The sequence below is a fragment of the Hippocampus bargibanti genome, linkage group LG08 (genome assembly GCF_051943395.1).
Source record: "Hippocampus bargibanti isolate YZ-2025 linkage group LG08, ASM5194339v1, whole genome shotgun sequence".
In the NCBI taxonomy this organism is placed as follows: Eukaryota; Metazoa; Chordata; class Actinopteri; order Syngnathiformes; family Syngnathidae; genus Hippocampus; species Hippocampus bargibanti.
This window is the reverse complement of record NC_142741.1, coordinates 21954963-21968767: the sequence shown is the minus strand read 5'-3', so window position 1 is coordinate 21968767 and position 13805 is coordinate 21954963. Positions and strand designations below refer to the sequence as shown.

The 13805-nt window shown below is 38.2% G+C and overlaps 1 protein-coding gene across 2 annotated transcripts; it reads left to right on the top strand.

Annotated features, from left to right (window-relative positions):
• Positions 1-5028: 5028 nt before the first annotated feature.
• On the top strand, positions 5029-13382 carry cldn10b (claudin 10b). Of its 2 annotated transcripts, none has more exons than XM_089002657.1 (5): positions 5029-5310; positions 8531-8692; positions 10363-10444; positions 10523-10624; positions 10917-13382. In XM_089002657.1, the coding sequence occupies exons 1-5, from the start codon at positions 5097-5099 to the stop codon at positions 11065-11067; spliced, it is 711 nt and encodes a 236-aa protein (XP_088858783.1). In that variant the 5' UTR covers positions 5029-5096; the 3' UTR covers positions 11068-13382. The 2 variants fall into 2 exon arrangements, with proteins under 2 accessions (XP_088858783.1, XP_088858785.1); XM_089002659.1 differs by lacking the exon at positions 5029-5310 and adding an exon at positions 7757-8203.
• The last annotated feature ends 423 nt before the right edge of the window (positions 13383-13805 follow it).

The following is a 13805-nucleotide window of genomic DNA, read 5'->3' as shown; positions in this document are numbered from 1 at the left end:
AGGATGGCAAATTTAAACAAGTCCCAAAACATACTTCTTAAGCAAATATATATTGAAAAATTAAAAAGCCATTTTAAGTATGGAAAAAAAATAATTGCAGCTTGTCAGATTCATTCAATAGTTGAAACAATGTAGAGCACAAATTCTTCATTCATGCTTACAAACCAATTGAAAGTACAAAATACTCTTCAAAAACATATAAATACTTTTACATACAATATCTAACATAAAAATACTCTTCAAAAACAAAATTGCACGAATCAAAGAATTGCATGCAGAAAGCTGTGCTTTCGGATTTTGGAAATTTTGCAGACATTTGCATTCTGTTAGTTCACATTTCCCTTTTCAAATCTTAAATTGATAATTAATGTCATGAGCGCTCTGAGCTGCAATCATTACATGGTATTTGAGGATAAATACTCCAAGTGGAGCAAACTGTCAACACAGTGCGTGTCAATAACTGCTGTCGCTATTTTCTTACCAGAAGAAAAGCTTGGAAAATAATAAAACACATAAATAAACAAAACACAATACATGTATACGGATGAAAATGTAGTAACTCCTCCATATCCGCACGTGCGTACGTATGGATGCACGCTCATGTGTGTTGTGCAATGAACTACCAATCGACATCCAAATACCAACTTCATCAAAGCCACAAAACTACGGTTCCATACGTAGCATCACCCAACATGTCCCCGATTACTTTAACATCATTAGGATGTCTACAAATTTATTATTTTGAATACCTGTGAACGACGAGGAAGAGACGAAACGTGTATATCACCTTATACAGCGGTAGTGATTTATTACTGACGGCGCATGCATGAGCTGAGCTGTTGTCTTCCTCTGTTCCATTCACAGGACCGTAGCGCCATCTACTGACTTGGTAGTCTAATCGAATAAAAAATACGGCAATGGAGGTCATTTCTAAACCCACTACACAAACAATAGGGTGAGTTTCGCGTCTATTGAACTTGATGACGCGTCAAGCAACACAACACACCATCATATTTCCTTGGTCACTGCTGATTCTCACTTGGTTCGCGGACGAGATATTATTAGAACCCATACTGTCAACCTGCGTATGGATCTATCTATCTATCTATCTATCTATCTATCTATCTATCTATCTATCTATCTATCTATCTATCTATCTATCTATCTATCTATCTATCTATCTATCTATCTATCTATCTATCTATCTATCTATCTATCTATCTAATCTTATTTTGTTTCCCCTTTTGTACTGTCTAGTGTTATACAATACAATAACAAGCTATCTATATACAATACAATACAATACAATACAATACAATACAATACAATACAATACAATACAATACAATACAATACAATACATGAAGCATGGCCTGCCACAGGAGGTGCTGCAACATTTCTACACGGCTGTCATCGAATTCATCCTGTGTTCTTCCATCACCGTTTGATTCGGGGCCGCCACAAAAATGGACAAAATCCGACTTCAACGGACAGTTAGGACGGCGGAAAAAAAATTATTGGCACCGCCCTACCCTACCCACTCTCGAGGACTTGCACACTGCAAGAATCCAAACTAGGGTGCGGCAAATCATACTTTTCCAGCTACTCCCCTCAGGCAGGCACTACCGATCCATGCGCACCAAATCCAGCAGACATTTAAAAAGCTTCTTCCCCCAAGCCATTAACTCTTTGAACAGTAGCCCAAATGGAACTGTATAGTGCCTCTTTGCAATTTTTGATGATGATACTAGTGCAGCGTGTTCGACCGGAAACAAATTCCTTGTGTGTTCTACATACTTGGCAATAAAGATGATTCTGATTCTGATACAAATTGATTTATACCACGCTTTAACAACAGCTGAAGCTGTGTCGCCCCCGAACCTGGAAGTCATGAGTCATCCTCTTGCCCCGAAATGAATGACGAACTTGAAAGTGGACTTTGCTTCCATCGAAACGCGATTGGTGATTCTTTGTTTTAACATGATGCACAGTAATTACTTTTCGACCATAACGTGGGCACTCGGAAGAGTTACTCGGGCATAAATAATAACTAACTCCCAGCTCAGACTTTGATTACTGTTTGACTTTGGGGCCCTTGTGTCCATCTTCGACCAGAGAGATGCTCTGTCTGTAAATCATCTCAGTGAAAACACATGTCCAAAGTGTAATTTACCTGTCCGGGGCGATTTCGTCCACTTAAAAAAGATCACATTCAATTGCGAAAGCCAGCAAATGTCCGGCTTGCAGATCCTGGCTTTCCTCAGTGGCCTCGGGGGACTGGGGGCCACCATCGGTGCCACGGTGTCCAATGAATGGAAGGCCACAAGCCGGGCGTCCTCGGTCATCACGGCCACTTGGGTGCTGCAGGGCCTGTGGAACAACTGCGCTGGCAACGCCATCGGAGCTCTCCACTGTAGGCCGCATCATACAATCTTGAACCTGGACGGTGAGTCACTCACAGTGCTCTTGTTTTCTAACTACAGTAAAGTCTCGTTATATCGATATCGGATATATCGATAGTCCCTGTTATATCGATACTATTTCTATGCACGCACGGAGAAAATTACATGCAAACAGGGTCGGATATATCGATAGTCCCGGTGATATCGATATTTTTTCGGACTCCCTTGAATATCGATATAACGAGACTTTACTGTATTTCAATAAGAATGGATGTTTTTACTCCACCGCCATCGCAAAATGCAATGCAGATTTATGCCGTTTCATGGTGAAATAATAGTTTTACAGGGCATTTGATGCAACTTTAGGAAATATCCCTGCGGTGTGACAGAGAAGGAATAGAAAATGCACTCAGCGGTTACCAATTTGCTGCATAATCTGAGTCCTTATTTCGCTATGTGAAAGAAATATGTGCCGCTCTTAACATGATGGAGCTCTGCCATTGCAAAGTGTAGGCATAAGAATAAATAGCGTTCATTGAATCATTCTGACCGGCAAAGTGAACATTATTCTCTCTGGAAAGGATGGATCATAACCCCGATTGTATCTCATCATATTATGATGAGGCCCATCATGTCAATGACAATATGTCATTCTGAATAAGAAAACAATTTTTAAATACAATCATGTGTCATTTTACTCTGAGTTTGTCTGCCCTTTTTTTCTTTTACATATTATGTATTTTCCACATGTTGCTACTTGGCTACTTTTAATATTCCCATGGTTTTCAGATAATTATTTTTCAACCCATCTTGGACAGAGAGAGGTTATAACTGAATCACAACGACATAATTTTATTTTATACAGTATATAATAAATATGTAGAAGTCCTTTTTTCATGAATACAATCCCAGCATTATGCTGTTATGCTATGATGCGGATCAACAGTAGATGTTGTCTGAACGCAATTAAAATATAGATTAATCATGTTAAAATATTGCCCCCATGTTTTTTTCTCAGGATTTTGGATGAAACGTGAGTGACATTTTGTCAAATTAGATTTCATAAACCAAAATTGAAGTGTATTTTTATCTGTTGAATGGATGTCCTTACTTGCTAAAGAATACAAGAAACCACACAAAACACATTCACTCTACATTTATTTATTCTTGTGTTACCATTTGAAGGCCTTTTGTATTACTTCACCAGAATTTATTTTATTTTATTTTATTTTATTTTATTTTATTTATAGTTTCACGGCATAGTATTATCATTTAGTATTTATGAGATCATTTTGGATTCGTTGAGAAGGGTGGGGGCTCCATAGACATTTTTATTTTGGGCTCCAACTTCGTCAGGGATGGCAATGGCCAAGATCCATCCAAGTCTCGATGTTCTCCTCATGCTTGCGTGTCTTTTATTTAGCTATCCCGACGGTAAGGCACAACGCAAAACATTCAATTTCCTCAAAAGCCTACAGTGCACTTTATAATCTAATTAGCCTTATTTATGGATCAATATTCTGAATAATTAAGCAAAGTATTTTAAGTGTTCTTATCACTTCAGGAGTTGTGGAAATAAAGCTGTATTGTGTTGTATTATCTTTCGCGTAGCTGAATCTTATTTATACATAACAAAACGGCAGTGACTACAATAGCTTCTATCTATCTATCTATCTATCTATCTATCTATCTATCTATCTATCTATCTATCTATCTATCTATCTATCTATCTATCTATCTATCTATCTATCTACAATACAATAACAAGCTATCTATATACAATACAATACAATACAATACAATACAATACAATACAATACAATACAATACAATACATGAAGCAGGAGGTGCTGCAACATTTCTACACGGCTGTCATCGAATCCATCCTGTGTTCTTCCATCACCGTTTGATTCGGGGCCGCCACAAAAATGGACAAAATCCGACTTCAACGGACAGTTAGGACGGCGGAAAAAAAATTATTGGCACCGCCCTACCCTACCCACTCTCGAGGACTTGCACACTGCAAGAATCCAAACTAGGGTGCGGTAAATCATACTTTTCCAGCTACTCCCCTCAGGCAGGCACTACCGATCCATGCGCACCAAATCCAGCAGACATTTAAAAAGCTTCTTCCCCCAAGCCATTAACTCTTTGAACAGTAGCCCAAATGGAACTGTATAGTGCCTCTTTGCAATTTTTGATGATGATACTAGTGCAGCGTGTTCAACCGGAAACAAATTCCTTGTGTGTTCTACATACTTGGCAATAAAAATGATTCTGATTCTGATACAAATTGATTTATACCACGCTTTAACAACAGCTGAAGCTGTGTCGCCCCCGAACCTGGAAGTCATGAGTCATCCTCTTGCCCCGAAATGAATGACGAACTTGAAAGTGGACTTTGCTTCCATCGAAACGCGATTGGTGATTCTTTGTTTTAACATGATGCACGGTAATTACTTTTCGACCATAACGTGGGCACTCGGAAGAGTTACTCGGGCATAAATAATAACTAACTCCCAGCTCAGACTTTGATTACTGTTTGACTTTGGGGCCCTTGTGTCCATCTTCGACCAGAGAGATGCTCTGTCTGTAAATCATCTCAGTGAAAACACATGTCCAAAGTGTAATTTACCTGTCCGGGGCGATTTCGTCCACTTAAAAAAGATCACATTCAATTGCGAAAGCCAGCAAATGTCCGGCTTGCAGATCCTGGCTTTCCTCAGTGGCCTCGGGGGACTGGGGGCCACCATCGGTGCCACGGTGTCCAATGAATGGAAGGCCACAAGCCGGGCGTCCTCGGTCATCACGGCCACTTGGGTGCTGCAGGGCCTGTGGAACAACTGCGCTGGCAACGCCATCGGAGCTCTCCACTGTAGGCCGCATCATACAATCTTGAACCTGGACGGTGAGTCACTCACAGTGCTCTTGTTTTCTAACTACAGTAAAGTCTCGTTATATCGATATCGGATATATCGATAGTCCCTGTTATATCGATACTATTTCTATGCACGCACGAAGAAAATTACATGCAAACAGGGTCGGATATATCGATAGTCCCGGTGATATCGATATTTTTTCGGACTCCCTTGAATATCGATATAACGAGACTTTACTGTATTTCAATAAGAATGGATGTTTTTACTCCACCGCCATCGCAAAATGCAATGCAGATTCATGCCGTTTCATGGTGAAATAATAGTTTTACAGGGCATTTGATGCAACTTTAGGAAATATCCCTGCGGTGTGACAGAGAAGGAATAGAAAATGCACTCAGCGGTTACCAATTTGCTGCATAATCTGAGTCCTTATTTCGCTATGTGAAAGAAATATGTGCCGCTCTTAACATGATGGAGCTCTGCCATTGCAAAGTGTAGGCATAAGAATAAATAGCGTTCATTGAATCATTCTGACCGGCAAAGTGAACATTATTCTCTCTGGAAAGGATGGATCATAACCCCGATTGTATCTCATCATATTATGATGAGGCCCATCATGTCAATGACAATATGTCATTCTGAATAAGAAAACAATTTTTAAATACAATCATGTGTCATTTTACTCTGAGTTTGTCTGCCCTTTTTTTCTTTTACATATTATGTATTTTCCACATGTTGCTACTTGGCTACTTTTAATATTCCCATGGTTTTCAGATAATTATTTTTCAACCCATCTTGGACAGAGAGAGGTTATAACTGAATCACAACGACATAATTTTATTTTATACAGTATATAATAAATATGTAGAAGTCCTTTTTTCATGAATACAATCCAAGCATTATGCTGTTATGCTATGATGCGGATCAACAGTAGATGTTGTCTGAACGCAATTAAAATATAGATTAATCATGTTAAAATATTGCCCCCATGTTTTTTTCTCAGGATTTTGGATGAAACGTGAGTCACATTTTGTCAAATTAGATTTCATAAACCAAAATTGAAGTGTATTTTTATCTGTTGAATGGATGTCCTTACTTGCTAAAGAATACAAGAAACCACACAAAACACATTCACTCTACATTTATTTATTCTTGTGTTACCATTTGAAGGCCTTTTGTATTACTTCACCAGAATTTATTTTATTTTATTTATAGTTTCATGGCATAGTATTATCATTTAGTATTTATGAGATCATTTTGGATTCGTTGAGAAGGGTGGGGGCTCCATAGACATTTTTATTTTGGGCTCCAACTTCGTCAGGGATGGCAATGGCCAAGATCCATCCAAGTCTCGATGTTCTCCTCATGCTTGCGTGTCTTTTATTTAGCTATCCCGACGGTAAGGCACAACGCAAAACATTCAATTTCCTCAAAACCCTACAGTGCACTTTATAATCTAATTAGCCTTATTTATGGATCAATATTCTGATTAATTAAGCAAAGTATTTTAAGTGTTCTTTCAAGTGCTTTCTTAACACTTCAGGAGTTGTGGAAATAAAGCTGTATTGTATTGTATTATCTTTCGCGTAGCTGAATCTTATTTATACATAACAAAACTGCAGTGACTACAATAGCTTATATTCTATGATGATGCGATGCGTCCAATATCGGAAAACAGTTTTAAAATAAACCATTTGTCGAAGCGCCTGGTCGTGTGGAAAATATGGTAAGTACACTGTGATTGGCCGGCAACTAGTCCAAGGCTTACCCCGTATCATTCTCTAACTGTAAATAAATGCTACGGTAGGGCCTGATCACACGTTTCTTATAAATGACACCTGTGTTTGAATAGTAGGTCTTTGTAATATAAAAAAGATCTAATAAATTTTCAAAAAAAAATTTGATCAATTATGTCTGTGTAAGCTCTCAGTCGTACAGGAATGGTCCATCGATGAAAAGGTTTCTTCAGCTGAAATTTGTACTTCTCTAAAGGTGTCAGACGTTTCACTTCTTATCCAAGAAGCTTAGTCAGCAAACTAAAGTCTTACTGGTAGTTTCGGCCTATATATATATCCCTACAGTCCAGACGTGGCGGAGTAAAAGAAGCTATTTTCATAAAACAGCAAATACCTTCCTTTAACCGTAATGGTGGGGTGAGGTTCAATTTGGATCGTTTGTACAATAGACAGTTTAGGCAACATAGGCTTAGTTATGCTGATGAGGTGATACCAGGGCAAATTGGGCAATCAGTCCAGTCCTCAGTCAGGACAATAGAAACAATCAGTGGAGCCGCAAGGATTATTCCTCTGCTCCCCCCAACCTGAGAGCAGGGACCAATCTTAGCAGAGTCCGGCATCGCCACACCTGGACAGTAGGGATGTATATAGGCCGAAACTACCAGTAAGACTTTAGTTTGCTGACGAAGCTTCTCGGGTAAGAAGCGAAACGTCCGACACCTCCAGAGAAGTACAGATGACGGCTGAAGAAACATTTTCATCGTGATCAATTATTTATGCGGGACGCATTTGCAACCACATGACAAGCCGTCAGCGCTCATGTTCAGGTCCAAACTCCTCATAGCAAAATGCAAAAGTCCATAATATATTAACCAACGTAGCGTTGTGCATTCTGGCTACTTTTTCAACCGCTTGGGAACCATTAATCAATCTTGGTGCCACCGACGTGGTCGGCGCAGAGTCATTCAGAGCAGCATGTATCAGGAGATCCTGGCCTTTGCGCTCGCCACTTCGGGATGGGTTCTTGTGTCATCCACCCTGCCGACAGACTACTGGAAGGTGTCCTCGCTGGACGGGACGGTCATTACCACGGCGACCTACTGGTCCAACCTGTGGAAGACATGCGTCACCGATTCCACCGGGGTGTCCAACTGCAAAGACTTTCCCTCTATGCTGGCGTTGGATGGTTTGCTGCACTTTTGCCTTCTCCAAATTATTTCACCTGCTCCACTTTTAACATTTCTAATTCGAGATTATTTATTTCCATGACCGTCGCGATCTACCCATTTACCGTGAACAGTGTCAATCTTTAGCCCCAGTTGACTGATTTTTAAAGTCAATCAAGGTGATTGAATGAGAGCCTGAGGCTGTTTCGACTACGCTTCACAAGTTCCGAGCTAATATTGGCCTCTAAATCTCATCTCGTGACTAATTCTACTGCGTGCTTTATATGCACGTGCGTCAAAAGGTCATAAGGTTGTTGATGTCTGGCTGATTGTGCTTGCTTGCACAGGTTACATCCAGGCCTGCAGGGGCCTGATGATCGCAGCCGTTTGTCTGGGCTTTTTTGGTACCGTCTTCGCCCTGGTGGGAATGAAGTGCACCAAAATTGGAGGAAGTGACAAGAGCAAAGCGAGGATCGCCTGCATCGCCGGTGTCAATTTTATCCTCAGCGGTAAGAGAGTTTAATATGATACCCCCCCCCCCCCACTCCTTTCCCTCACGTTTGTAATAGCAGGATGGTTTTTGTTGTTGTTTTTAAACCATGAATTTTCATAAATCATGCATCGCTAAAAGTTTCATGCATCTCCAAAATAAAACAACCTAATGTATATACAGTTTGGGAGCCGTATTATGCCACAAGTTTAACTCGTGCTTTCACAAGTTTCTTTTTTTCATTTTTGTTATTTGAAAAAAGACGTTTGGGATGATAAAAGCAAAAGAAAAGCACATAGTGCATCTCTGACTTGTATATCCACTGCCCAATCCCCACCAAAAGTTATCGGGAGTTACTATAGCTCATGGTTTTTACACTTATTGTCTCTTCTTTTTCACGTCAATTCAAAGTTCAGTTTTTTTTCAATGATGATTTTTGGCAATAAAAGCTTGTATGTCAACGTGCAATCGTTGCATTACAGTAGATATGGTGGTTCTCAGTGTGTGCTAAACAGACTCTCTCAAGTGTTACAGGACAGAATCACTAACTTAACTGTACAAAGTGCAGAATATTACGGTGGTCAACACTTTTGGTTTATTTATTTGTTTATTTTTCGTCATTTTTTTAAACACAGCATAATAGATTTGTTAAATTGAGTCTTGTGGTATTTATCTTGTGAGTACAATACAATTTAACCCATTTAGCATGTTCATATGAACACAGATAAATTCATTTTCAAATGCATTAATGTTGTTTCTTGCCACATTAATTATTGTGAATTATATATGATTATATTATTGCTAATTATATACTTTGTTTGAACCCATTTTTTCAAATGAATGTATCTTATTTCAAATGCATTAATGTTGTTTCCTGCCACATTATTATTGTTAATTACATGTACAGTGGGACCTTGGCTTACGCACTTAATTGGTTCCCAGACAGAGTGTGTCAGGTGAAAAGTGTGTGTCCCAAAAATTAATTTCCCATAGAAAACCATTAAAATGAGAATAATCCGTTTCCCAGGTCTCCATAAAATATAATTTTCAACTAAATAAGCCTTAAAACTACAAACAATATACCTTATTATATGTATAATAAATGTGCTATTGTATTGTAATGAAACAAATACACTGCACTGTATAATAAAGTTGTTTTATTTACCTTTGTGATGGTCGTTGATGGCTTGATGGAATGGGGTGGCAGGTCGGAGGAAATTGCTGTTTGGAAGGAATCACATTCCATAAGGACTGTAATTAAAGAAATAAACTGTACTATGTAATAAAGTCGTTTTATTTACCTTTGTGATGGTCGTTGATGGCTTGATGGAATGGGGTTCAGACTTCTCTTCATGTGTCAAGAAAGTCCGTTAGGCATCTTTTTCCAAAAAAGGCTGGTCTCATCTGCATTAAATACTGGCGGAGGAACGTCGCCTTCTTCTTTCACCATTTCGACGATTCATGAATTTTTCTGTGTCCATGAACATGCTCGGCGTAACTGGGTTAATATTCATGTTTGATGTTTATTCTCTTTGGGTACATGCATTGAACTGATATGTACAATATGGCTGGTTGAAAATTCAATATATGCAAGTTACAGCACATTATTTGAAATTTTCTTTGCATTCATATCAGTCACAACCAACAATTGGTATAAGATTTGATCCAGAATGTGTTGTTTTTTTACAGGTCTCTGCTCACTTTCAGCATGTTCCCTTTATGCACACCGCATAACGTCAGACTTTTTTAACCCAATGTTTGTGGCACAGAAGTAAGTAATATTCATTTGGTGTTGAAATGATTTCCCATGTTTGCATGGTTTACAAAGCTGCCCTTTCTTCCATTTTAGGTATGAGCTCGGGGCAGCGCTCTTCATTGGCTGGTCAGGTTCTGTCCTTTGTATTCTTGGCGGAGGTGTGTTCTGCTTCTCTGTGGCAGACTGTAAGAAAAGGTCAGTCGTCTATGCACGAGTTGATATGACGACATTTCATTAGGTACACATGCAGAAGCTCAATGGATTTCGAAAAAAAGATATAGATTTTTTCCAGTACTGGATCTTATAAGGGGGTACTGTTGGTGGCTTCTGGATGGTTAATCAATTTGGTGTGTGTGTGTGTGTGTGTGTGTGTGTGTGTGTGTGTGTGTGTGTGTGTGTGTGTGTGTGTGTGTGTGTGTGTGTGTGTGTGCGTGTGCGTGCGTCTGTGTGTGTGTGCATGTGTGTGATTTTATTTTTCCACCCACAGTCAAACAAATTACGTCTACAAAGGCGCTGCCTCCCATTCGCATGTGTCCTCCTACCAAAGAGGAAGAGGGCAGTCTGTGAGCCAGAGACCTCCACCTGAATACAGCAGCTCCTCCAGGGCTCCCAATTTTGATAAGAACGTGTATGTTTAAATGATGTAAATATTAAGAGCCACCACGTGGTGAGTCATGTAAAATATTGTGGTGGAACACTTTTGTTAAACGCCAGGTGACGTCGTAGGGTTTTTTTCCCTTTACAAACAGAAACATTTCTTTCCAAACAGATTTTTTTTGTTTTTCTAATTATATTACCCAAAATTGTGCTCTTTTGTTTTACCCAAAACTCCATAAAGACACAGATTTTTTTTAATAAACCATGTATAGATACTAATCTGACGAGAATTTTAATTTTACTGATTTTTAAAGGACAACCGACGTCTCCGGACAAGTTGTGTCCATAATTTGTAAAATGTCATCAAATGACTTGTACTGAGCGTATTTTACAAAGATTCCACGGCATATAGCTATATTTTACGTTTTAAGACTCTGGCGCTGAATATTCCGGAAGTCTTGTTTTTGAGTTGGTGACGAGTCCGTACGTGACGTCATTGAAGGAACGCCCCTGACCGAAAAAGGACACATTGTAGCAGTCCTTCCATCACGTCAATGCATTTTGCTATGCTTGTTTGGTCTGAAACCGTCATGTTGCACCAAAAACCTCCATATAAGGAATTTATCACCCTGTGGAAACGGGCTGATTAATTCCTCACAGGAGCTCGGTCGCAATTTTCTGCCTCTTTTTTGGTGATCCATTTCCCCCCAATGTTGCCTTAAAATGGGACTGAATAAATTATATAATCGATTGCAAATATGTATGCTTTCCTCTTCAGAACTATTTGAATCAAATTTTTACTTTACTGGATGTGTAACAAGAATCCGAATCAGAATCAGAATACCTTTATTCGTCCCGCAATGGGGAAATTTGCAGTCCACAGCAGCAATTGAAGAGGGATGGGGTTGGGGTGGGAGTGAAAGGATAGAAAACAAGATATTCTAAGCATAACAAAATAAAAATGTCAACTGTATACTGTGCAAATGTAGATGTGCAAAAACCGTTCTATAAACAAGAATGTACATAGTGCAGAATCAAGAAATGCATTTAGATATATTGCAACAACCCATATTTACAAGTGTCCAGGTTTTGTTTTTGTTTTTTTTTCACATGTGATCATTGGGAATTGTGAAGCCTGACAGCAGTCGGTAGGAACGAGAAAGCATATTCTCCGAATCTGAAGCCATTGTTTTGATTCTCGAGCAAGGCAAGACGTCTTGGCGTGATGTCACGAACTGGGGGCGGGACTTTCTGAATATTCCCAATTCGCAGCTCAATTTTTTGCAGTTCGAGCACATTTTAAGTCATTGTTATTGGTGTTTTGCATTTGAATTAAAATATACTGCGTGTTTTAGGTATTTTAGATGCTATAAAACGTTTTATGATGTCAGTTAGGAAACAAAAAAGTGATGTTGGTTGTCCTTTAAAGTGCCTTTTTCCATTGATGGAAGTTTTACAAAAAATACATAAAAATTCTGCAGTAAAACTTTGTATTTTGTTTTTTTTTTACACTAAAACATTTTTATTTAAAAAAATGTTCACTTGACAAATATTTTTCCGGTTTATTTTATTTGAACTATGGAAAAAAAATGTTCTTTGTCTTGCTAGCCTAAAATATACTTGCTGAATCAAAGCGAAGTACTTTATCTTGCAAAATTATTTTTTTCCTTTTTTTATCTGGGAAAAAATATTGTTCACTTTTTATCAGAAGCCACAACAAATTTTGCAGTTCGTGTATTTTATTGTATTTTGTATTTATTTATTGTGAGAAACAGAGCTTTGAGACCTTGGGTTTTCAATTACAAATTAATAATCATGCAATTTTGTTTTTCTTTTATCTCAAAACAACTTTGTTTTTTCCAAAGAAAAACACATATTACAACAACATGCATTTTTTTCGTTTTATTTTAGTTTTCTGTGAAGGGAGTTGAAAAAAGACCGTGGAGATCCATTTTTGAACAGATTTGGTCATGCATTAATTTAGAACGAGTGAAGCAATCGCGCAAATGCTACATAGATCAAAGGACACTTTAAAAACAACCATCAATGCATACAAAGTGGTGTACTGTCCATGCTACATGGAGGTAAAACATAAATTAATAAAATAAACATCATGCTGAGCTCGACCACTAAAAGCCACTTGTAGGTGCACATGAGCACAGTTGCTGATATTTGCTATGACGGTCTCTAATGTTTTAAATGTGTTTTTTTCACATGTTGATTCTGATACTGAGGGAATTGCAATTGCTATTTATTTTATACTTTACATGTGCTTTAAACGTGTGGCAATGTATATGACCCTTATTGGTTTGTTTGATGGTATTTTGGTACTAATACAATAAAATAAAAACCAATTAGAGCATATAGTGTCATGCTTTTTTGTTCCCTCTATATGCTCTTGTGTCATTCTGTCAGTATATATATATATATATATATATATATATATATATATATATATATATACAGTAAAGTCTCGTTATATCGATATTCAAGGGAGTCCGAAAAAATATCGATATAACCGGGACTATCGATATATCCGACCCTGTTTGCATGTAATTTTCTCCGTGCGTGCATAGAAATAGTATCGATATAACCGGGACTATCGATATATCCGATATCGATATAACGAGACTTTACTGTATATATATATATATATATATATATATATATATATATATATATATATAGTTGGATAGACAGACAGATAAATAAATTGCACACTCCTGTATGTTTACAGTAAAGACGCCCGCATCAACATTGATGACTCACCGTACAACAC